General features: G+C 34.0%; 1 protein-coding gene across 6 annotated transcripts; it reads left to right on the forward strand.

The window, feature by feature from the left end:
- LOC131946622 (uncharacterized) lies at positions 1 to 27,974 on the forward strand. 6 transcript variants are annotated; one of them, XM_059307585.1, is made up of 10 exons: positions 14 to 117; positions 6,823 to 6,921; positions 7,744 to 7,856; positions 10,811 to 10,945; positions 11,040 to 11,076; positions 13,612 to 13,676; positions 16,334 to 16,436; positions 16,677 to 16,795; positions 26,580 to 26,725; positions 27,786 to 27,974. In XM_059307585.1, the coding sequence occupies exons 4-10, from the start codon at positions 10,898 to 10,900 to the stop codon at positions 27,877 to 27,879; spliced, it is 612 nt and encodes a 203-aa protein (XP_059163568.1). In that variant the 5' UTR covers positions 14 to 117; positions 6,823 to 6,921; positions 7,744 to 7,856; positions 10,811 to 10,897; the 3' UTR covers positions 27,880 to 27,974. The 6 variants fall into 6 exon arrangements, with proteins under 6 accessions (XP_059163540.1, XP_059163568.1, XP_059163566.1 ...); XM_059307557.1 differs by lacking the exon at positions 10,811 to 10,945 and having other exon boundaries at positions 1 to 62; XM_059307583.1 differs by lacking the exon at positions 10,811 to 10,945 and having other exon boundaries at positions 7,730 to 7,856.
- Positions 27,975 to 27,990: the final 16 nt, after the last annotated feature.

Below are 27,990 nucleotides of genomic sequence, written 5' to 3' on the forward strand. Positions count from 1 at the left end.
GAAAGGGAAGCTACTCTAAATAACATTTTCTTAAGATGGCTGCTGTTTTTATCTCGAACAGGGTTGATAAAAATTAATTTCAGGATATTTAGATCTAAATTGATTTAACCATAAATGGTGATCTGTTATTCAATTATCTATAATATTTTATCAAAATATACGAAAATATACTTAAGGCCTAGGGCCTAGATCTATATTTAATGACATATTTATTAATTCACTCTCTCCCACATTACTAGTCTAGTTTTGGCCGAATTTACGACGCTAAACTAAGATTTTACCTAGATCTAGATCTAGATCTAGATCTAGTCTAGATCTAGATTCTAGATGTCTAGATCTAGATTCTAGATCTATTATTAATTTATTAGTGTAATCTATCGCTTTAGAATTTAGAAGTTAGGTACGTTAAAATCGGCCGAGGCTAGTAATGTAAAAAGAAGGTGCCATTAAATTTTAGTAGGGCTAATCTAATTTGCCCTAACCTAATATTATTACGCTAAATATTATTTCACATTTTAAGGAAGATTTATGTTTTGAAAGTTACAAAAATGTTTCAAAGTTTCATTCATGTAGGTAGATTGTAGATCTACCTACCTGTTTTAAAAAATTGTATTAAAACTTTCCAGTAATAAAAAAAGACTAGCGATGTTTTCACCAGATTTTGCACTGCTCTCTTTATCTATATTCTATACCTAACTCCCCAGTCACAATAAAATAGAGGGTGTTGGGAAATTGCAAGGCGAAATGACAAGGCGGTAAACTGCGAGAAGGGCCAGAAAACCGCCTGTCACATGACATTTTTGCCTCGCATTTTACCACCACCCAATACTTACACAGGGTGGTGGTAGGATGCGAAGAATCTGCGAAAATTTTATCGCGACCAATTTACAGTGATATTTAAATTAATTTGATGCAGACTTCATCAAAGACGTTTCGTTTACACTGTTGCTAGATATTCTGATGATTTGTCAACTTCACCATCTTTTGTGTCGACTTAAAATACCACCTTGTTCAAAACTGCCCGAAATACCGCTGACGATTGATCAACTTATTTCTTTTGTGTGAAACACAGTGGATGTCTGCTGCCACAAACATATATTGTATTGTTGTAAAGTAATTTAGCTTTATTACGTAGCAGAACGAACCCCTGGTGTGGCCTCTACCAACAGGCGGGTTTGTTGCATTGAGTTAAATATAAACTCAAAACAATAATATATTTAATAGTGTGTCATGCTTAATACATTTAAACTAATAAACTAAAGAAATAAGCTATCTCCCTTTATTTTCTTTAGTGATAATTAAATGAACTAATTAATTAAGTAATGAGATTACACATTTCCTGTATAATTTATTTTTACTATTAAAGAAACAGCTGCTTTGTTTCAATACCACCCACTCCCTTTCTTGACTCAAACGTTACATTTTTTACCCCAACTGCGTTAGTAATTATTTTTAAAAATGAGGTAGAGAAGAGGGGGAGGGCTGTATACTCATTGAAGCCGAGCAAAAAATAATTCACCGAGGTATTGACCTTAAATGAAGTTGTTCTTATAAATGTGTAAATATCATTTTGAGTACATTTCGGTAATTAATTATCAAAATGTTATTTATGTCACTCCACATCGAAAATCAGCTATTTCCGATAAATCCTTAAAAAAAATGACAGTGTGCCCTGACGGTACTTATAAGTCCACTAGTTAACATCGATCTAATACAAAGACATTTTTATTAAAATTGTACAACTAGAAGCTAAACACATTTGCCTGATTATTGAAAGTGCCAATAAAAAATATTTGGGGTTGAAACCTTGAAAAATAAGGTAAAACAAAAGGAATTCCGGGATGTGTGTGAGAAAAATTGTAAACTACGGATACAACAAGACATTGAAAATAACGCCACACCAGAAATTGTCAAAAAACACTGATCCCTCCAACTACCGGCAACTCAGGGGAGATAATACTATTAATTACATCAATAATTTTTAAAATTCTTATTAAATTAAAAATAATACAGGTACTTGATTAAAGTGGTACTTATAAGTACCGTCAGTAGATAAAGGGTTAATCTACAAAATACCTAGTCTTGTTTTTAGATGAATTAAAAAAAAAGTAGAATTTATTAGTTGTTATTTCTTTAACAGTTTGTGCTGTGTACACACTTTCATATGTTACAAGCTATCAGGCCTCATTGGACAAAGTGTTCTTCATTAAATAATCCTCATTTTACACATTGATGACTGGTACACACACAATCTAGTGTTTTAAAGAATACTAAGCAACATAGCTACTTTAAAGCTGGCATAAGCACGCATAGGGGCCACGGAACATAGGGGCCCTGTTCCCTATGAAAAACTGCATGTATAATTATTGAGGGAGTTAGCCTACAGAAAAGGTGTTGCTGGGTGTCACTTAACTGACAACTTAAATACAGATACAAAACATGCTTTTTTGTGAGTGCATCAATGTCATGTAATGTTATTAAACTGTAACTTGGGGATCTGGTTCCTGTAGATGTACATACAAATAACTTCGCCAAAAACCTCAACGGCCGGGGATATTGCCTACCCCACCATCACACAAGGGAGAACCCTAGTACAGGGGAGCACACCACAATGCTCCTGACACCCGGTTATACTCAAGGATTTCATCCAGCACACCCTGTGGCATCTAAACTTAAATGTGAACAAAGAGGCGTAGCGAGGGGGGGGGACGACATATGTCCCCGGGCGCTGACCTTAGGGGGCGCCTAATTGAAAGTTTGAGGGGGGGTGCAAATCGAAAGTTTGTCCCCGGCGCCGAGAAGGGTCGCTTCGCCTCTGAACAAACAACCAAACATACGAAGATCTGATAAATATATTGGCAACATTGTTTACATTTGAAATCGTCAGTTTTAGAAAACTATGTCTAAAAAATACCATTGGTTAATTGTTGATAAAACCCTAACAAAATGTTTCATCACTCTAGTGTGTAGGACTAGACAGCAGCAACGCGAGTTATAAAATAAAAATCCTTGATCATTCTCATTATTTGCTCATTATGATGATGTAACAAATTGTAGATATGCCATTTATGTCATTAATAATTAATTTGGCTATCTTAAATATAGAACATTCAAAAAAAGCTTAAATGGATCACAAGGAACTTGTATGTGGAAACACTAAAAGCTAGAAAATACAAGCAAAATAAACATTGAGTTTTTGAAATATTGTCTTTGATTAGTTGCATCACCAGACTTTGCATTATCTAGGGTGTCCCCCACCTTCCTCCAAGAATTTTTGGTGTCACCCCTCCCCCCCTACTATTTTAATATTTGAAGTGGATAAAACATTGTTATGACATAAAATTACAACTGTTTTGGTCACAATGTCACCTACCTAAATGGTTGTCACCAGATACAGATGGCACCCCTCATTCACCCTTGTGACATTACTTTGTTTGGTTACTAAGTCTTACAGTTAAATTATTTTTTCACATAGAAGTGATATACAATAAAAATAGCTTATGTCTATGTTACGGGGTACTACATAATAATACATTATAAATGTACAATAAGGATGTATAAAATACAAAATGTACAGATTATATTATTGTAAACCCTTCTCTCATTGGTAGTAGTTGTTTTTTTTATCTGCCCACATTTAATTCTCTTGTAGCCTAATGGTTGACAAAGGGGCCCACTGATAATTTTTGCGTAAGGGTCCAAAATCCTAGCCATAAAATACATAAGATGCTATCCCTAACATGCTATGCTTGGCTAAGATCTAAGAGCAGTACTGTAATATTACCTATTTAGGGATTGACTTAATCTTTGTTACTCCTTGTGGAGCATAAAGCCTCAACCATAACCTTCCATTTTGTCTAGAGCCCAGCTGTTGATTTCAGTCTCCCAAGGCACCCCTGCTGTGTTCAGTTATTTAAGAAAACTCCAGGTATTTAGCCTTCCTTGGGGGCTCCACTCAAGCTCCTGGCATGTCACATTTGAGTGAGCCTTTTGCAGTGTTACTTCCTACTTATTTGTACTATCAAGAGTTACTGCCTTCTCCTTTTTCACAAGTCTATGTTAGGCACTTTGTCCTGCCTCCTCAATTTCAGAATCTCTCTGTGACATTTGTTAATGAGGGTCTGGATCTTGTTTGTGCTGGTCTCTGTGACACTTTATGTCTCTGCTCCATTAAAACTGCCTTGACATTTGAATTAAGAATCCTAACTTTTGTTGTGTTGGAGGTGGCAGAATCACAAAGGGATTAGAAGTGTTACATTTATAGTGATAATATTACGATTGGGTGTAGATCTAAGAGGAATCAGTACCACTTCCCTTCCATCAAAGGTAGCAAATAGTCACAGGAAAAAAATCAAATTTTTTTATTTGTGTCGAATTGGCTAATAACATTTAGTCCTATTTACTACATACTAACGTGCTTGTCCAGTGCGTTGTTGCAGGCTCACACAAAATTTTAAGAGGATTTCAGCAATGATTTACCATTAATGTATTTTTAAATGTTCAACCTTTTTTTCTAAAACTGTTTTTTTTTTACGTGTCAACAATGCTATGTTAGACCTTAGATGTTGGGTGGGGGGGGGGGCAATTTGGTTTATACTCCTGCCTAAAATGCTTGTAGATGTGTGGTATGTACACCTACAGTACAGTGTACTTAACATTAATCACCCTGCATAATAGTGAGGTAGAACATATCTCAGCGACTGTACATGAATCAAGGGAGTTATGGGGTGCTCTCATAATATCCTACCAAAAGGTGCTGGTTGCGTCTTTAGGTTCAGTTTAGTCATCGGATGTAGTAACCTACCGTGTCCCTATTGTAGCGTCCTATTTAAAACCGTAGTTCTCACATGGAAGCCTGCAAAGGCACTGATGGACGTGTCTTGTTTGTTTTATCTGGCAGATATGCCTGTATAGTTTTACATTTTATTCAAGCAGTACCTCTGATCCTCTAAGCAGGGACCCAATCAATGGACACCAAGTGCTGTGGTAGCCAAAGCGCATCTGACTAATAAAAATAAAATAATTTTCTAATTAGCTTTAACTCCCCTTAGTTTCATGCTTATATGATGAAAGGAGTAGCAATGCATAAAGGACATACACACAGATCAACATACTTTCATTTTAAGTATGTAGATTGGAAAGTTCGAATAAGCATAAATTAAGTTAAAATTAATGTCGTTTAAAAAAATATCTTTTAAGTAAGCTGTATTTTTATAGTATTGTCGTAGTCTGAAGTATTTGCTGTGTCCAACGTTTTAATAGTATTTTGTAAAAATACCAACTTTGTATTCACCCAATATGAGAAGAATAAAAAATTATGTAGGATCTGCTTTCCTTAAATCAGCTCATCAATATTTAAACAACATTATGGTTTGGTTTAAGTCGATGTGTGGTTTGTGGTTATGGTATGTTTTCCCCTTCTATTATTTGTTTCTTTTATTTAATTTTATAATAATTTAAGCTTATGTTACAAGAGATTAATATATGTATGTGTGTATGTATATATATATATATATATATATATATATATATATATATATATATATATATATATATATATATATATATATATATATATATATATATATATATATATATATATATATATATATATATATATATATATATATATATATATATATATATATATATATATATATATATATATATATATATATATATATATATATATATATATATATATATATAGTGCTTTTTTGTGACGGTGCACACATGCACCTTTTTCAATGTGTGGAAAATTATTACTTTTTTTGTATTTTAACGTTTTTTTATTTATTTATTACATTTTTAATTATATATATATATGGGCCTATATATATATATACTAGCTGTATACCCGTGAATCTTTTTTAAATGTACCAACTTGGGAACAGAACAAAACACACAAACACAAAAGAAAACGGAAACTAAAACAATGCAAACGCAAAAAAACACAATCGAAAACATAAATGCAAGTCTCAAACACAAAAGAAAAAACAAAGGCAAACACAATGCAAACACAAATGCAAAATAACAAACGAAAACATAACGCAACACGCATAACATAAACACAACTTAAATGCAAACATAAACACATAGTGCTCACAGTCTAGCCCGATGTGCCAAATTGCACCCTGCCGGAGCGCCGGCCGAACCGCCTGATTCAATTTAGTAAACAACTATAAATACCCCAACTTATCCATAAAATAAACAAAAGGCAGTACTGAAAATATCCATGTTTTACCTACCACAGTGCACTTATTCAATCCATGCTAATTATAATAATCCAACAATAATGTCCGCTTGGACATCTGCATAATTTACATTAACATCTTTCTATTAGTGTTAGTTTAATTTCTTTTAAAATTACCTCCCTTGGCATAATTATTAAACATTTTGATTAATTAGTTTTTTCTAAGCAATAAGTTTAATATGTTTATGCAATGTGCGTGTATTTAATAGTTTGTTTACGTTATGCAAAAAAGTAAAAACTGTGGCAACTATACAAAAAGTTTTAAGTCGTTATATAAACAAGCGCTGCTCTATTACTTATAATAAGACAATGCAGTGCAATTTAAACTCTATGGTTGAAGTTAACTTTTATGGTTCCAAAATCTATAGCGACAATGGTAGGAAGGACTGACACACTACTCTTATATTATATATGTATATATATATATACACACACACATATATATAAACATACAAATATTATATATGTGTGTGTTAGGCACTTTGTACATGATCCTTCTGAAGTTTAAAATTAATGTTAACAGTGAATTGTAATAGCTACTTTTTAATATTTATTTCATTTACTTTTAGTGTGGTTAATAGAGAACCACCTAATGTGGAGGTGTAGCATGGCTGTTTCAATGCAACAACCTTTGGTTTTACCTGGTCAATATGATTCTGTTTTTAAAGGTAAATACTAACACTTGTGAAATAAAATTAACAATTCAATCTTACAATACTTGATATTCTAAGATTGCCAACAGGATATTGTATTATTTTGTGCTGATATCGTAAGCAAGTTATACTAACAGAGCAAAGTTATGTGGTATGTAATCATAATGATGAACATCTAAGGATGTAAGGAAGGCTTCTGATAAGAATTGGGGCATCAGGCATTTTAGTCATTGGTTTAGTCATTGTATGTAATGTCAGTAGTTTTAGGTTGCTCTTTAAAATAAATTTAGGCACCATAGTGCTCAAGGGGAAGTCCTGGTGTTCCCTGTCACCCGATTGTCATAGCGCTGGCAGATGCGCCTGATTCCATTCAGTTATCTCTCATGTAGTCCATCATATTTAAAACCAACATAGACACCGGTGTTCTCACTGGGTCGCCAGCTGATGCATATGGTACAGTTTGACAGTTGAATCAAGTAGTACCTCTGACCCCCTATGCACGGCAATCAGTCAAAGCTCTCTAGGTGCTAGGATAATCACTTGAGAACTCTGGGCATTCCGCTTCACCTTCAAAATTTAATTTATTGATTACGCTTATAGGAGTATTCTCAACAACTTCCTAAAGTTTCATGGTGATTGAATGAAAGGTGTAGTAATGCATAAAGGACAGACACACAGATTCATACTTTGATTTTTATCTATATACATGATATGTTTTAATACCAATTCAATATCATTTTTGAACTACCTTTAATTAACATCCTGGTTTTAAAACTATTTTATTGTATACATTTTCTTTTATAGTTGATTAGCTGTAATATAGATTTTCATTTATAGTTGATGTTATGCTACATGCTCCACTGAGATGTTGTAAAAAGTCTCTGTCAGATGTTAAAGTAGATTTGATGATGCTCAGTTTGCAGCTTGATACTTTATGCAAACAAGATTTGGTAAGTTATTATTATATTAACTTTTGCATAGAATTTACTGTTTGAAATAAGTTGAGGAGAGCCAGCTATTGACTTTTTAAAATGTATTTTGAATTTATCCAGGAGTACTTGCCTCACATGCTGTTTTATTATTGTTGCCGACAATATAAAGTTTAACATGCCCTTTAGATTCTTAATTCAGTTTTTCATCTCCCTCAACCCTCTTTACTTTTGGTACCTTACTCTAATGAGGAAAACGTTGGGCATAATGCTGAAATGAAAGACACTGATGAATTCTATATCTCCTATAGTTCATTAGGTCTGAAAGTGAAAGGGTATCTTAGTTTTGCAATTTTGGCCGGTTGTCTGTGTGTATGTGTGTGTGTCTCTCAACATGATACCTTAAGCATGGTTATAGCTAGGTTGATGGAATTTCAAATATAATAATTATAATATATAATAATTATATCAAATTTGTAGTTCTGTATCAACTTTTCAGCCATTTCCGATAATCTGAAGTGGGACTTATTCTACTTTTGGTTTTTCAAAAGCCTATATAACTTGAGTATTGTTTCAGATAGATAAACAAAATTTCAAATATAAGTAAAAGATCTAATTTTCTGCCTTCTTTCAAATTTTGAATAATTTCCGTTGACCGAAAGTAGTTATTTATTTCTGATTTCTCAAAAAACACAAATGAATTTGTTAAGTACTAATAATCTTCACATATTGTTTGCCGTTCACTTGGTGCATAATTCTTTTTTCTACGAGATTCTATTCTATTTTAAAAAGTTTCAGTAATAGTGATATCTATAATAATAGTTTCGCTGTCTGTCTATGTTTGTATGTATGTATGTATGTATGTATGTATGTTTGTATGTATGTATGTATGTATGTATGTATGTATGTATGTATGTATGTATGTATCTATCTATCTATCTATCTATCTATCTATCTATCTATCTATCTATCTATCTATCTATCTATCTATCTATCTATCTATCTATCTATCTATCTATCTATCTATCTATCTATCTATCTATCTATCTATCTATCTATCTAACCTAACCTAACCTAACCTAACCTAACCTAACCTAACCTAACCTAACCTAACCTAACCTAACCTAACCTAACCTAACCTAACCTAACCTAACCTAACCTAACCTAACCTAACCTAACCTAACCTAACCTAACCTAACCTAACCTAACCTAACCTAACCTAACCTAACCTAACCTAACCTAACCTAACCTAACCTAACCTAACCTAACCTAACCTAACCTAACCTAACCTAACCTAACCTAACCTAACCTAACCTAACCTAACCTAACCTAACCTAACCTAACCTAACCTAACCTAACCTAACCTAACCTAACCTAACCTAACCTAACCTAACCTAACCTAACCTAACCTAACCTAACCTAACCTAACCTAACCTAACCTAACCTAACCTAACCTAACCTAACCTAACCTAACCTAACCTAACCTAACCTAACCTAACCTAACCTAACCTAACCTAACCTAACCTAACCTAACCTAACCTAACCTAACCTAACCTAACCTAACCTAACCTAACCTAACCTAACCTAACCTAACCTAACCTAACCTAACCTAACCTAACCTAACCTAACCTAACCTAACCTAACCTAACCTAACCTAACCTAACCTAACCTAATCTAATCTGTCTATCCATCTGTCTATCCATCTGTCTATCCATCTGTCTATCCATCTGTCTATCCATCTGTCTATCCATCTATCTATCTATCCATCTATCCTTCTGACAACAACGCTATTGAGAAAACACAAGCAAAATAAAAACTTTTATAGTAAAACAAAAACGAAACATGACGTCACATTGAGCATATAGTAGGAAATAGTCGAAAGCCTTGAGAGTGCACACAATAATATGACATCATTGATTCTCGAGTAAATATTGAAACATTTTTTTCTAATCTTAAAAGTGGTTTGCATGAAGAGTTTCTTCCATATAATTCTTCGGGAAGGGGCGAAGCCCCACCCCCGCGTAAGAATATCTAAGCCCCCCCCCCCCAACTCAATAGAAATGTCGTCTTCGATACTCTATAATAAAACTACAGCCTAATTCATGTGTTTAATCTAAAAAGTGGTTTGCTTGCAGAATTTCTTTCATGCATCTCTTCGGGTAGGGGCGAAGCCCATTTAACCCAACCCCTCACCGGCTAGAATGTCTAAACCCTCCCCCTAAAAAAACGAAATATAATTTATATAGAAAATATATTATACTTTTACCAGTGTCCGGCTCCCCTGCCCCGGATAAATTTATTTGCCTCTGCAAAAATTCAAGTGCCCACCCCCAGAAAAATATCTGAAAGCAACACTGTCTGCGAGAGTGAGGTTTATCGGCCAAAAGTAGGAAACGATGTAACGAGTTTAAATTATAGAAGTAGGCTCTACCTTCAGTTTGTATGATCTACAAATACGACCAGTGTTTCTTTCAGACTTTTTCCTCCCCTGAGAGGGGTGGGGGAACTTGAAATTTTGTAATCTAAAAAGTGTTTTGCATGCAGTTTCTTTCATGCATCTCTTCCGGTAGGGGCAAAACCCCTCCCAGGCTCTACCTTTAGTTTGTATGATCAACAAATGCTACCAGTGTTTCTTTCAGACTTTTTCCTCCCCGGAGAGGGGTGGGGATGCTTGAGATTTTCAGGGGCGGGGTGAAATTTTCTGTGAAAGGGCGGACTGGAAAAAGTATAATTATATATCGTCAAATGAAACGGTAGAGGTGCTTTGGTGTGTGTGTGTGTGAGGGGGGAAGGGGGGGGGGGGCTGTGCAGAGCCCCTTCCTCCCAAGTAGTTGCCTGAAAGAAACTTTAAACGTGACTTTTGTCATGATTGAGATTAGATGCAAGATGCATGGTTTAGATAAAAATCCGTTTTCAATGTCATTTTTCGTTTCCGGTTAATTTAATTAAGGTGGTGATTTTGGTTTTGGTTTTAGTTTAGAGAAAAGAGACAGCACTATCAACCTAGCGCCCGTTGTATCCTTCCTCAACGGGCCATTTTTCTCATATAAGAATATTTGAGAATGTTCAGGGGAGATCACTCCTGCTTATTTAGTTTTATCATCAACCAGGTAATAAAAAGTAATGTAAAAATTGATATGAAAATATTGTGTAAATGTAGTAGAGCAGTGAAATACATTATTTTTGCTGATTTTCTTATTGCAGGGACAAAAAAAAGTCTTAAGTATATATGGAAACAAAAGTAAGTAAACTTATTTTTAAAACTGTTTACCAGCAATAGAATCTGTAGTGACAAAAATATTCACTAAATTAGTGTTATTTTTAAAATGAGCTCTACTCAGTTATAATACAAGCATTCATCTTGGAAATTTCCTCCTACAAAGTTATCATTAGAGTCAACATGTTTGCACTATGATGTCTGTTGGCTCCAACTTCAACTTGCTTTTCTTTCTGGATTTGCTTTCATAGCCTTTTTAAAAAAATACTCAAGAACAATCTGCTAGGTAGCAGTTCTTTGATTTCACAGTTCTCTTTCCTAGATAGGTTGCTGTAATGAGCCCTATCTTCCCAAGAGGGTCTAAAATCTGGTTCTTGAGAGTTAGCAATCGTGCGCCCTTCTGCCTGACAACACCTCCCCTATGGGGCTGTGCTAGATCAATGTATTTGATGTTGAAAGTAAAAAATAATTGGATAAAAACCCCATATATTTTGTTTTTTCTAACTTGTACATAGTATAAAAATAAAACTACAATGTAATTATTTAATTGTAATGAGCTATAGCAATAAAAAAGGCAATCCTTTTTTTATTTTTAATTTAATCTACCAAGATTCATTTTTAACAATAAATGTAACTGTAGTCTCTAGTGCTATACATTAGTATCGAGTTTAACTAGTACCTCATAGAACAAATATCCATCATCAGTTATCTTAGATCAAATACTAGGCATCCGTATCCTGCACACAGCTAGATGTGCAACTAATGTCTTTTAAGTCGATAATGGCCTGTCCCATTTCAGGTGTGGAATGTCTCACTAACATCAACATGCTCCTATATAGAGGCATGCTTTAGAAAAGTACCTTATAGCTCAAATATCATTGTTATTAACCGCTTTGCATTTTAAGTAAACATTCTATTCATTGATAAGTATTTTCAAGGCTAGTATGAAATGTAGATATTTGATAGATTAAATAGCAAAATGTTTAAAATGACAGAAGCTACATGAAGATATACAATATGGACATTAGATTCTACTGTTTGCAAATGTTTTAAAAACAAAAATGGAAAGATAAAACATATTTAAAAGTTGTTTGGATTAGGTTTAGAGTTACATTATGGTTGGGGTTAGTTTTAGTTTATGGTGATGTTTTGCATAGTGTTAAGATTCAGGTTAAGTGTGTTACATTACTTAAACAGACATGGTTCTTAGTTAATTCTATTACTTTATTCTTATATACACAAAGCTCAGACCACACATCCTGACCCTGACTCTACCTTATGTTAACTTAACTAACTATAAGAAGTACACATCAACTACACATCACAGAAGACACAGTGAATACTCAAGGGACGTAACCATGATATACATAATACTAACAAGAGATAATATAACAAAGGGTCTGACTTGTATTATTGTTGCACAACAGAAAAATGTGCTAACAGCAATAATGCACCTACATAAATTAATGGCAGGGAGGTGAATTACCTGTAGCAGTTTTTCAGACCTCTTTTATTTATTAGCAGCTAGTTTATATCTGTTACTGTAATCATTGATTTAGAAGCTATATGTAAGACCATGTTACAGTCCACTTTTTAAAAAACTTTACTGTGTATAATACAGTAGTAAAGTAGCTCAAAATGAGCATTTTAAGTATTGACTCCCTTTAGTGGCTCCTCCATGTTTGTTCAGCAGGCATTCAATCCCCCCTCCCCATTTAGAGCTACACCTCATGTCGGAGATCCATTGTAGACATTGCAACTTGGTTGATGCTCTAGGTATATCTCCTCCTTTCATTTAAAAAAAGTTGCAGTCACTATGGGCAAAGTGTAGGCCTATATAAACTAACTGCAATAAATCAGTGTTTGTTATTCTGTTCCATGTTTTTCATTATTTTTATTGCTTTTATTAATTATTGTAACATCAAACTGTATACTTTATACTATTTTAAAAAAATTCTTTGTACTATTTTTTAAAGTATTGTTTCATTATATGTTTTTATATAGATTGTATTTTTTTTATGTGTGTTGTAATTTTTTCATTGATTTTATGAAAATTTTGCCTTTTCTCTGAAATAAACAAGTTCTTAAATGTCAATGTCAATCATGTTTCATACCATGAACACTAAAGGGCTGTCACATAGGACTTTCTTTGTTTTCAACTGTACCTCTATCATTATTTGTCATGAACAAATATTGAATATTTAGCTTTAAATCAAAGATTTCATTTCAAGTTAATGCATTTTTTAAAAACATATTTGCATGATTTTCATTTTAAATTCCTAGAATGTTACATTTATAATTTTAAGTGTGACTTCACTCTTTTATTAAAGTTTTAGACTACTGAAAATTCAAAATTAATATGCATAAGATTTTCCATATCTACTATGATAAATATTAGAGGTGGATATAATATAAATAGAATGTTTTTGTATATTTTCAAAGGCTTTACTATTAAGTTATTAAGTGATCATTTTGTAATTTTTAACATGAATAAAAAAAAAACACAATACACTAATAGTAAAAAAATAAAGTAAAAACATTTTCTTTTTATTCATGCAGTCCAGTTGATTGGCAAAAACATTCAGGAGCTACTACATTTGTGCAGTCATTTACCAGCTTTTCTGGTTAGTGAAAAATTGTCCTAAATTAAAACATCTTTAGGAATCCATCTAGTAAGTACAATCTCAGACCTGAATGTCAATATACTAGATCATGACTCAAATTATTTAAATGTAAACGTTGGCACCACATTTCTTATTTATATATGTGTGGGTATGTCCTTTATGCATTACTATATCTTTCATCCCTTCGCAGTTAAACTTTTGGGAGTTGTTAAGTATGCAAAAAAATTAATTTAGGCCCACAAGGGCTCAAAAAGGTCAGCAGAGGGCCCCAGAATAAAAATAAGAAATATTATTGAATTTCAAATATTCAGAGGAATTAACCTTGCTTAGATATTTTGCAAAAATATTAATGGTTGTTACCCTATGGGCCTACTATTTTAAAAATAATGATTAGTAGTACCTTAAGTAAAAATATGATAATTGAAAATCTGTTGGTGTGTTTGTCTTGATCCCCCGCGAGCACTATGGCGCCAACATTTATTTTCAACAGCACAATCCGATAGGGATAGGGTGGCACATGCCATTCAGTAATTTAGCTGAACCACGGGCTGTAGCCAACACCCCAGCAGTAATGTAACCAGTGACTCCTCAGAGCGCCCAGCGATGCCCCTGACACATGGGCGGTCGCTGAAGGGTCTCAACCACACTGTTACGGATGGGTGACTCAAGACTTTCATACAACACGTAATAGGTGGTAGTGTGAAAAAACTAGCGCCATAACAACTCAGATCCAAGAAATATAGTGCCTGCCATAAATATATATAATGTACACTAATATACTAGCGATCTTGTCAGCAGGCTGATGCAATACTTTAAGAAGATTACATCCATGCCTTACCAATTATGTAGTTTTGTTTTCTAAAGCTATTTAAAGCAGGCATTATATTTTTTGGATCTGGCAAATATTGTTAAATAATATGATAAAGGGAAATGCAAAGAAAAAAACTGATTTTCTAAAGTGTATTTCACTTTTCACTTGAAAACCAACTGACTTTATAGTTGACACAAGATGCATGTGTTGGTGTAGAGTCAGTGCAGGATGGAAGAGTTAAAGAGAGGAGATTCACTTTGTTCATTGTATCACTGCTAATGCTAAGATAACTCATTACACTCTTACCTCTATACCTTTACACTTGTTCCCTAAACTTAACATAGCTTAATTAAACCTCCCCCAACATAACTGAACCTACATGCTTGTATATAAGCTGTTCTTACTTTCACTTAATTTTGCTTTGGTCTTTGCTTTTTTCTGTCACGGAATGTTTCAAGTCTCGAGTTTGAACCCTCGGGCAGATGAGGCTCTTTAGCTGGGAAGAGCCACTCTTCTGGGAGAGACAACTCCAAAATCAAACAACTGTTGCCTTGTAGTTTGTTCTTGGTTGGACAAAGGCTATGGAAGCAAATCCAAAAAAGAAAAGCAGGCTGGAATCTGAGTCGATGGCCTCAATGGCGCATAACCAGTTGACACGTATACTTAATTGTGTTGGAGGCTTGGTCGAGTCCGCAAAAAGCTCATGGTTGTTAAATTAAAAAAAAAAGTCTCGAGTTCAAAAACTCTGGCAGATAAGGCTCGATCCCTTCCAACACTTAAAATTAAGAACAAAGAATGAGTTAGATAAGTGTTACTAAATAGCGCCTATGCTTGTATTTCAAAGGAAATTTAAGCTTTCTTCACAGCTCGTATCTAAAAAAAATCTCATATGTCAGGACATTCGAATGTAGAGGTACCACTGTATATATATATATATATATATATATATATATATATATATATATATATATATATATATATATATATATATATATATATATATATATATATATATATATATATATATATATATATACATATATATATATATATATATACATATATATACATATATATATATATATATATACATATATATACATATATATACATATATATATATATATATATACATATATATATATATACATATACATATATATATATATATATATATATATACATATATATATATATATACATATATATATATATATATATATATATATATATACATATATATATATATATATATATATATATATATATATATATATATATATATATATATATTATATATATATATATATATATTCCTGACTATGCCCTTGTGGCACATGATTTGGAATTAAAATTTGTATTTAACCAAAAAAGTAAAGTATTCTTGATTAAATGTCCCCCTACCTTTTCTTTCCCCAATCCAAGTCACCTATAAGAGCAGTTGCATTTTAAAATATTTAATTTTCTTTTTAGTGGAAGTTGCTTTGTTAGTTTCAGTTATTTTTTTCCTTTAAAATATTCTTATTTAACATCATAACATTTTGTTTGTTTACTCATATTAAAAATGATTCCTTAACATTTTGTTTGAGTCCTGAGATTTTATTCTCTACTATACGTCCTTTGTTTTCATTTATGTCCCAGAAAAAAAATGAGGCATAGTGTGGTTTGTAGTAATTTGTAGCTTCTGATCATGCCATATGTATTCTCTACTTTTAGTAGAGAGTTATTACAAATTCGGTTCTTTTTAATTTCAGAATAATTTTATGTTCTCCTGATTTTACTCATTATTAAGTTTCATTTTGGAATATGAATACAAGAAAGTAATTTTTATTTTCTTTGTAATTAGGTGTTTTCTCAACTGGGATTAGCAGAATTGTTTCCCCATACAGCTGCTTTTTTAAGGCAGTTGAATGTTTTAGATGTGGTCTGCAGTGAATCTTCAATGAATAGTGGGTATCAAATTCTCAAACTTAACAGTTAAATGATATAGAATATACATTCTTAAAATATAATTTTAAATGATACAGATTTGGTAACTTTGAAAAGCTTCATCATAAACCTTTTTGAATCTGCTATAATTGTTTCTAATATTTAAGCCACTACAACTAAATAATTAAAAATTCAAAACACAAATGCATTTCTTTTTACTAGCTTTTGTTCAATAGCTTTAAGAAAAACTATTTTTTCAGAGTATTTTAACCAGGTGTCATCTCTCCATCATATTCTCTTTCTATCAAGACAAATACATCATGATGTAGCTAACCAAGTTAGGTTAAAGTATTTGGCACACCAGCTAGCAGCTCTTTATGTAAGTACAAGAATAGTCACATACAATATTTATTTAAGTTCACTAAGTAGCCTGTATTAGACTATATATTTATGAAATAATAATTAACGAAATGTATAAGAAGGGTTTCATCAATGCGTAAACAATCCTATATTCTTATACGCGCGACCTTGTTTTCTAAAACTGAGTTATTTAAATGTAAACAATGCCTATGCTTGAATCATAAATATTGGGACACGGGTTTACCTACACTACTACATAAACCTTGAGTGTCGTTAACTATTCACCGAAATAATGGAGAACACACTTTGGTGACTGCCCATGTGTCAGGGAGACCCTCAATTACACAACCACAGAGGCGCCGAGTACGGCCCCTGTCTCCTTAAAACTAACAGGCACCATAGTGCTAACAGTATAACCCAGAGCGCTACAAATCAGCTGGATTATTTTCTTTGATGCGTACACTGTTATAAACAGTGTGACTGATGCAATTTGTTAGTGTTACTAATGGTGTATTATTAGAAGCTCGATCTCAATTTCTGATTGGATTGCAAAATGACGAAACTGGTTGGATTTTTTGACGGACAAAAGGAAACAACCCAGTTAATAATCTAACCTTGGTTAATTTATCTGAATATTAAAAATATGCATTACACAGCCTTCAGCGGCTCATGTGAGCCTTTGGGGGCCGAAACTAAAATTTTTGTTCACAGCCAAATCGCACCCCACCAGGGCGCCGGCGGACATGCCTGATTCATTTAAGTGAGCGACTATAACGCCCCGTCTTATCCATTGTCTGTTTAGAACTAACGTAGTCACCATAGCACACACGGAAAGACCAGGACACCAAATCGCATCCTGCCTGGGGCCACCCGTGCGAAATTAAACCCCCCCCCCACCAGACACCTTCTCAAGAGTATTAATCAACTCCCTAAAGTTTTATGGCACTCAAATAAACGGTGTCGAACCATGTCTGACTTTCATTTTGTAATATACCGTATATAGAGCAGAATCGCACCCTCTGGGGGCACCACCCTTGCGAAATTAAAAAAGATTGTATTACAGAAACTTCTCCTTGAGTGTTGTGATCAACTCCCCAAAGTTTCATAGCACTCGGATAAAAGGTGTCAGATGGCATTCGACTTTAATTTTAGAAAAATCGCACCCTCCCGTGGCGCCGCCCTTGCAAAATTAAAAAAGTTTTTTTTTTTTTCACAACCCTTCCCTGCAGTGTTCTTATCAACTCCCCAAAGTTTAATGGCAATCAGATGAATGGTGTCAAATAGCAATCGACTTTTATTTTTATGTTCCGTATATAGAGTAAAAACAAATCGGGCCCTGCCGGGCCTGCAAATTTGAAAATGTTTTTTGCACCGAAACCTCTCCAGGAGTATTCTCAATATCTTCCCAAAGTTTCACGGCGATGTGATGAGAGGTGTAGTAATGCATAAAGAACAGACAAACAAACAAACACACACACACACATACATTGCTTTATATATATATATATATATATATATATATATATATATATATATATATATATATATTTATATATACATATATATATATATTTATATATATATATATTCATATATATATATTTATATATATATATATTTATATATATATATATTCATATATATATATTTATATATATATATTTATTTATATATATATATTTATTTATATATATATATTTATTTTTATATATATATATATTTATTTATATATATATATATATTTATTTATATATATATATATATATATTTAAGTATCTATATATATAAATGAAAGTATGTCTGTGGGTTTGTCAGATGTAGGTTGCTATTCTGCTTCCAGGCGCTCTCCCTTTACCACCCCCCCCCCCCCACTTCCCTCCTCACCAAAACACTAAGCGCCTATGTTTGTTTTATAGAGTATGCACTATGGATACTATTGGCCACTACAATTGTTCATTAAATCTAATCTGGCTCGTGAACTAATGCCCGGTAAGGTGTTGCTGAGGGCCTCAGGCGTCCCTGTGAGCACTGGAGCTTCTGTTCAATTTTTAAAAATGTGATACACTATGGGTATGGTGGGCAATCATAATTGTTCACTAAATAGAATCAGGTGCATCTGCCATTGCCCTGGCATTTGGGTAACCTGCAGCACTTAGGGCTCCCCTGTGAGCACTATTGCACCTTCATTCATTGTAAAAAGCACCCTACAATAGGGACATGGTGGCACACAACATTGACATTTGATAATTAAACTGAACCAGGAACCGTATCTGCGGTAGTGTAACTGGTGGCTCATGTGCGCCCCAATCACCTGAGTGGTCACTGAGATGTGTTCTACATCTATTATGGAGAATGACTAATGTAAACTTAATGCTTTCATACGTCTCGCCCTTAAACAAGGCCACGTGTCTAAAAATACACAGTTTGTAGTGCATAGCTGACCTCATGCAGAGGTCATTGAAACAGATGAACTCTATTTCATCTGCCCCTTGTGTCTTAGGCAAAAAAGGGAAAAGATGATAATGATGATATAACTTTGGCTATGAATTGGTTTAGGGATATGGATAAAGACAGGGTTACATATTGTATCATATGTATTCAGCAAAACATTTCTGTTAAAATTTAGGTTTAATTTTAATTTAATACATATGTATGAAATTCTTAAGACCTTTGGACTTCAAGTTAGGTTTTATTATTGTTTGTGAACCTGTACATATTATTTAACATCTAAAATCTAATAGGTGCTGGTTGCTTTTATTTTGTGTTTGTGTGTGTGTGTTGCTGCTGGTGGCCGGAAAGAACCGCAACGGAAAAAAGCGCAACGGAAAAAAGCGCAAAACAAAAAGCGCAACGGAAAAAAAGCGCACACGGAAAAAAGCGCAAAGAGAAAAAAGCGCACACAGAAAAAAGCGCAAACAGAAAAAAGCACAAAGAGAAAAAAGCGCACACGGAAAAAAGCGCACACGGAAAAAAGCGCAAAGAGAAAAAAGCGCACACGGAAAAAAGCGCAAAGAGAAAAAAGCGCACACAGAAAAAAGCGCAAAGAGAAAAAACCGCACACAGAAAAAAGCGCAAACAGAAAAAAGCGCAAACGGAAAAAAGCGCAAACGGAAAAAAGCGCAAAGAGAAAAAAGCGCAAACGGAAAAAAGCGCAAAGAGAAAAAAGCGCACACGGAAAAAAGCGCAAACGGAAAAAAGCGCAAACGGAAAAAAGCGCAAACGGAAAAAAGCGCACACAGAAAAAAGCGCAAACGGAAAAAAGCGCAAACAGAAAAAAAGCGCAAACAGAAAAATTCGCAACCAGAAAAAAACAACGAAAAATGTGCAAAAGAGAAATTTAGCACAAAGACCATATGGACTAGATGACACATTTATACATGACTGTTAGGTTTGCTGTGAGAGTGTCGTGTTTGATCATGTGATCTACTACCATTTAAAGCATACCACTACCATGTGCATTTCTATCACCATGATACAGGCGATAATCGCTTTACACAATGCCTATTATTTTCTTGGTCAATAATTATTCAACTACTATTCTCGTATAAATAAACATAAAACTATCGACATTACACGAAGTATCTTTCACATTTTCCCTAGTCCGAACTACCTAGCTTGCATACCATAACAACCCGTTCCTATGGCAAAACTTCACTCTCTTTCATCCGCGTCATCAAACATGCATTCGTCATATCTCTCGTAACAACATTCATTCGCACCACAATAACCATTATGTATTTAATATTTTTTTCACATCATGACGCACCTACCTACCTACCTACTACCCACCTACCCACCTACACACTTACCTATCTACCCACCTACCCACCTACCCACCTACCTACCTACCTACCTACCTACCCACCTACCTACCTACCTACCTACCTACCTACCCACCTACCCGCCTATCCACTTACCCACCTACCCACCAAAAAAGTATCGTCGAAGTTCGTAAGTAACTGTACTAGACATCTTTTTTTTAAAATGAAAATTCAATGACATCATTGACATATGTTACAAATGTGTTACATTTTGCGACAACCTTAATTAGTGCGTTGGGCTTGTATGAAAACTCACTTCGAGCTAACTCAATTACATGCTATTTATTTTAACATTACACGGTAAGCGTCAGCCAACTGTTGTGATGTGAGGTGAGGACAGGTTCGACAATTAACCAACACGAAAGTACGAAAGAGACATAGACTGCCTATTAGATAATGGACCCCTTAACTTTCCTAACCCCACCATTTATTATACCGTACCTATCCTCTAAATTTCCTGCGCTAAATGTCACTTCCCTCCCAATCGTTCCTATTCTACAGAATTGTGTGTACTATTTATTTAAATTCTTTAATCTCAATATAACTAAAATAGACTTTTGTTTGAAGGGTAGTGAAAACATGTAAACAAAAGGGACGCTACTCTAAAGCTATGCGAATACTTATTTGCAGTGGCGTAGGCAGGGGGGGGGGTCATAACCCCCCATAGACCCCTCGGTATATATATATATATATATATATATATATATATATATATATATATATATATATATATATATATATATATATATATATATATAAAGTGTGAGGGGGGGGTGCAAATCGAAAGTTTGAGGGGGGGGATGTGCAAATCGAAAGTTTGAGGGGGGGGGTGGAAAGTCTAGAAGAAACACTGCATTTAGCCTATATAACTGAAGAGCTATGGTTGTTTATATCATTTTGCATTCGTCCGGTAAACATTTCAGTAAAATACATAAAAAAAACTTCCATAACCTTTTTATAAAGAAACAAAGAGAGATGAAGTTTTATAATAACATCAGGCTTTGACTTACACCTACTCCAATGGCATCTTCATTTTTAAACTGATTAACTATGTAATGTAGGGCTCTACATGAGAGGGTCAACACGACCATTATATTCTGTCTAGCCATTCAGTAGTTCATCCCAAAGCACGACGACATCAAGGTATACAAATGATTCGACAGGATGACATTAATTTGACTATTTATTCCATTACAAAGGACGACTTGAACGAACAATACTAAGACTGGACTACATTACGACATCACTCTAACACAACAAGAACAAGTATACTTTTTAACTTCTTTCCCCGACAACAACGAACTTACACTAAAACGTCTCATTCTTGCGAACCGCGTAACTATTCAATGCGTCATTAACTTTCGCACTAATATTCGTTCACACAAATCCTTGTTTAAACATACATCAAAACTATATATATATATATATATATATATATATATATATATATATATATATATATATATATATATATATATATATATATATATTAGTTCGGACTAGGGAAAATGTGAAAGATACTTCGTGTAATGTCGATAGTTTTATGTTTATTTATACGAGAATAGTAGTTGAATAATTATTGACCAAGAAAATAATAGGCATTGTGTAAAGCGATTATCGCCTGTATCATGGTGATAGAAATGCACATGGTAGTGGTACGCTTTAAATGGTAGTAGATCATGTGATCAAACACGACACTCTCACAGCAGCCCTAACAGTCATGTATAAATGTGTCATCTAGTCCATATGGTCTTTGTGCTAAATTTCTCTTTTGCACATTTTTCGTTGTTTTTTCTGGTTGCGAATTTTTCTGTTTGCGCTTTTTTTCTGTTTGCGCTTTTTTCCGTTTGCGCTTTTTCCCACGTTTTCTTTAACTTGCTTTCTCTGTGTCTGTGTTTCTGTGTTTGTTTGTCTTTCCAATCAAATCTTGCGATCGAAATTTCTGGCACTTCCCAGTTAGCTAGCGCGCTGAAATTTTCAGGGAAGCTTTCTTTTGGATGACCATTGAATATTCAATTGTTATTATTACTAAATTGATCAATGGAAATATTTTATTGAGCATTTTAGACCGCTATATAATCTATATATATAATTCTCCTCTGCGAGCCATTAGAAAAAAAACGAGCGACGCGTACCTCGCGCGCAGTGAAGCGAACGATCCCACATCGCCACAGGCTTAGGGGCAGATAATTTAGTTTGAACCGAGTTTAAACTTACAGGATGTAGGCCAGTTTGGGGGAGACGATATGGTCGAGTGGTTGGGCACACGATTGCTATCCCACTCGACACGGGTTCAAATCTATGTGTTAACACGGGTCTACGACAAATTCCCGAAAGACACTTGCCCGAATGCCGTTTGCCCGAAGGCCGATTTCCCGAATGGACACTTGCCCGAATGCGACAAATGCCCGAATGGACACTTGCCCGAATGCGACAAACGCCCGAATGGACACTTGCCCGAATGCGACAAATGCCCGAATGGACACTTGCCCGAATGGACACTTGCCCGAATGCGACAAATGCCCGAAGGGACACTTGCCCGAATGCGACATATGCCCGAATGCCACTTGCCCGAAGGCCGTTTGCCCGAAAAATTTTAACATTATATATTACCAAATAATCATTCGTTATCAATTTAAATTTGAAATGTTGATAAACAAAACCTATCTACGCAAAAAGAAAGGAAAAAAAATATTATATATCACCATGCAGACATTTTAAATTAATTTGTATTTGCTATATAAAAGTTGTAGAAACATACTTTCTCTTCCAACAAGACAAAAAATACAATTTTCGTTTTTCACAAGTTTTTAAAATAAATTTTGCTTTCTTTATTAAGTATTCGCTTTAACTAGTTTAACACATTGTCTAAACAAGGTGCATTAAAATGGAGATCAAACTTATTTCACTACATTTAGTTTTTAAATTCGCCGCCTAGACCACGCCTCGTTCTGTTGTGAAATGATTACCACACAAGTTAACCATAACAAGATAAATTAAACACACGCGCCTCTGTTCAATCTTGCGAGACGCCGCGCCGCCTACACCGTGTCATAAGCGCTATATAACCACCGCAATACGGTCGGCTATACAAGGTGTTCAAAACTTACATCAAAATAATGTTAGGACATCGCCGCCAACATCACCTTACATTTATAAAAGAATAAAGTTTTTTTTTACAGTAATTTCTCAATTTAAAAAAATAAATACAAGCTAAATTTTAAAATTACAAAGAAATTTTTATAAGGCTTAGAATTGTGTTTATTATCAAAATATCAAACTTAAATTGATAAAGAATCTCCAATTTGGTAATATTTTTTAATATCTAATATTAACATTTTTCGGGCAAACGGCCTTCGGGCAAGTGGCCTTCGGGCATTTGTCGCATTCGGGCAAGTGTCCATTCGGGCATTTGTCGCATTCGGGCAAGTGTCCATTCGGGCATTTGTCGCATTCGGGCAAGTGTCCATTCGGGCATTTGTCGCATTCGGGCAAGTGTCCATTCGGGCGTTTGTCGCATTCGGGCAAGTGTCCATTCGGGCATTTGTCGCATTCGGGCAAGTGTCCATTCGGGAAATCGGCCTTCGGGCAAACGGCATTCGGGCAAGTGTCTTTCGGGAAAACGTCCGGCTCCCGTTAACACAACGTGTTTTTTACGAGTTGTCTTTTTACGAGTTGTCTTTTTACGAGTTGTCTTCGTTTACCCAAAAAAAGTGAAAAGATAAAATCGATAGCAAGATTTTAATGCAAACAAACAAAGACTAAAAAGTAGAAAATAATAATCATTAAAAAAGTTTAAAAAAACCCACGTTTTCTGATTGAACTAAAAAGTAGAAAATAAACGCTATACATCACAATAATGCAAGCAATCACTCCACTATAAGCGATCAAAAACGTGGGGCGCCGTGATTTTCTTACAGTTTCTAATACTGTTGACTCTCTACAAGCTCCCTAATAAAAGTCAATAGTATTATCTAATCAATAGTAATATAACTTTTACTTCGGCGCCCCACGTTTTTCATCGCTTATAGTAGAGTGATCGCTTGCATTATTGTGATTTTTTAATGATTATTATTTCTGTGTGCGCTTTTTTCCGTTTGCGCTTTTTTCCGTGTGCGCTTTTTTCTCTTTGCACTTTTTTCCGTTTGCGCTTTTTTCTCTTTGCGCTTTTTTCCGTTTGCACTTTTTTCTGTTTGCGCTTTTTTCTGTGTGCGGTTTTTTCTCTTTGCGCTTTTTTCTGTGTGCGCTTTTTTCTCTTTGCGCTTTTTTCCGTGTGCGCTTTTTTCTCTTTGCGCTTTTTTCCGTGTGCGCTTTTTTCTCTTTGCGCTTTTTTCTGTGTGCGCTTTTTTCTCTTTGCGCTTTTTTCTGTTTGCGCTTTTTTCTCTTTGCGCTTTTTTCTGTGTGCTCTTTTTTCTCTTTGCGCTTTTTTCCGTGTGCGCTTTTTTCCGTTGCGCTTTTTGTTTTGCGCTTTTTTCCGTTGCGCTTTTTTCCGTTGCGGTTCTTTCTGGGAACCGTTGCTGCTTGGAGCATACCTTTATGCATTCTGTTTAAGTTGTAAAATTTAAATACACTATTCAATTATCATATTTTCATTTATCATGGCTGTAAATTGTTAGCTGAGTTTATTCAGTGGTATAGACTTCAGGAGCAGAGGACTGCACATTGAGTCAGAGATATTACCTGAATCGATTATTACACTGCACCACTGGCTCACCCATGACCACTATGGCACTTAAATTCACTTAAAAGATTGACCTACTTTAAGAATACAGTGGACTACTACAATCAATGACTAAAGCAAACAAGGGGTAGCTCACAATAGTGCCCCACATCCCCTTACACCTGGACAGTGCCCTACCTCAACATTTGTGGAGAGTGATCAACATGCACTCAAGGTTTACCCTCAGCTCACCCAGAGGTTTTTTTAGCAGTAGTGTGGACAAACCAGCACCACCACAACTAAGATCCAAAAAATTTAGTGCTTACCATTTCTATAGCTGATGGCACAAATTGATATTCCATGCTGATATTTTTAACTGAAGCTAATACAGAAGTGGGGCTTAATACCGATTTAGTAAATAACTTGACAACTTTTGGTTGAAGCATTATTTTGTAGTTGAATATTCCTTTTTACTTTCTCGTATATACGAAGTATGGAGAAAGTCTTGTAATCGTGCAAAAAAAAAAAAATCGAGATTTTTGCAAATCTCGACGTTTTACACCTCACTGATACGGAAAAACATAATTTTGCAATCTTGTCCGTATGTCTGTGTGTCTGTCTGTCTGTCTGTCTGTGTGTGTGTCTGTGTGTAAACACGATAACTTGAGTACCGTTACAGCTAGGTTGATGAAATTTCATATATAAGTATTTTATCAAAATCGTAGATCCGTATCAACTTTTTAGCGATTTTCGATAACCGGAAGTGGTACTTTTTCTACTTTGAATTTTTCAAAAGCCTATAACTTGAGTACTATTTCAGATAGATAAATGAAATTTCACATCTAATTCTCTACCTTCTATCAAATTTTGAGTAATTTTCGTTGACCGGAAGTACTAATTTACGCTATTTCCGATTTCTCAAAAAACGCAAGTAAATTTATAAAGTACTAATAATATTGCGCACTATTATGCACATTTTGTTTGGTGCGCAATTTTTTTTTCTATGAGATTCTATTCTATTTTTAAAAGTTAAAGTAATTAAAAATCATGTCTACATTCCAAGTTATATAAGAATATTCGAGAAAGTTTAGGGGAGATCACTCCCGGTTTATTTTTAAGAAGAAACTTGTTCTGTAAAACATAAATGTAAATTTCAGTGAAACAGTTTTTTTTGTGTAATCACCCATGGAAGCACAGTCTCTTATTTAATCTTTTAGGAAAATCTTAGAAGCCATTGACAGTAAAAGAATAAACCTGACAATTCTTCAATTATACTGCTGAGTTATATATTTCATTTAATAGCTTGGAATTTTGTTTTACAGCATGGTATCAACTGTATTTTGTCTCAAGATCAAACATTACACAGACTGAAACAAAATATAGAAGATAACTTTAAGTCAATAAAAGAGTTCATGGCTGAAGTCTTAGAAGATGAAGAAGTTATGCTAACAAGTGAAATAACAGAATGGTGAGTACTTTTAACTGTTAGTAATTATATTATAAATATCTAGTATTTAGTATATATTTAGTATATATTAGATTATAAATTATATACTTAATTGTGACCCTAACCACTTTATCCTGTAGGCCTATCTCATATCACACTAACAGTTTTAAATTGTTTCTGATTAAATATCTTTTAACATAGTATACATTCCTTTAACTTCTTACTGGCTCTGTGGGTTTGGGTCAGTAAAGCTCATGGTTGCTAAATTGAAAAGTCCAGAACAACTGATGCCTTGTAGTTTGTTCTTGGATGGATAAAGGCAATGTAAGCAAATCCAGGAAGAAAACAGGCTGAGAAAATTTGTCAACTGTCTATATGGAGCAAAAAAAAAATTGACCATTGAAAATTGGTCATACTTAATTTAATGTTGAGGGAAATACCATCAAACATTACAATTAAATTGAAGATTTAAATTCTTTTTAAATAAAAATATCATTTTATAAAAAAAATGAAAGTAAATAAAATAGTTACATTTATTTCTAGTAAATCAAATATAAATAACCTTAATAATAATTTTTTTTTTAAAAGCGCTGAAAACATTTTGCTTTGTTTAGTCAAAGCGTTGGTAGCTAAATATGTAAGAGATTTCATGAGTGACCTGTGTTTTTATTAAAGAAAGCAAGCTTGTTTTTAATTTTTCAAATTTTTTGTTTTATTTCCTCCTTTTTGGTACATTATCTGCCCGCTTAGGTGAAAAACCAATAGGCTGTGACCAACAGTTCAGAATTCCTAGAAATTAATCCTGTTATCTCATCTTTTATTATTTAATTTAGTGGTCTTTTAATTATATTTTAATGATTAGGGTGGAAAAAAAATATGTTTGCATTATTATCTGAGATCAATGTATCTGGAAATAGTTTCATTAGAAGTGGGTTAAAATGAAGATTTGCCACAATCGATCAATCAAACAATAAACAAACATTGTAAACTAAATAAAAGCTTTTAAAAACAATGAAATAAGTTAGGTTTTGGACCACTAAATGAGCAAAAATTAACCCATCATGTTTTAAATTTCATACAGGGTTCTTGAGCTTACTGACAGTATCACTCAAGTTATTTCTAGGATGCCTAAATCCATTACAGATGATGTGCTGCCTTTTGCCTTGATTTTGTAATTTAAGCAACAGTTTCCTTTTAGTCATTGTTGGACTCTTTTGAAAAATAAATGTCTCTGTGTCTCCCAAATACTGAATAAAATTGCAAATCAAAATATATTCTCATATATT

The sequence above is a fragment of the Physella acuta genome, unplaced genomic scaffold (genome assembly GCF_028476545.2).
Source record: "Physella acuta isolate Inbredline_101_S28 unplaced genomic scaffold, ASM2847654v3 ptg000053l, whole genome shotgun sequence".
NCBI classification, from domain to species: Eukaryota; Metazoa; Mollusca; class Gastropoda; family Physidae; genus Physella; species Physella acuta.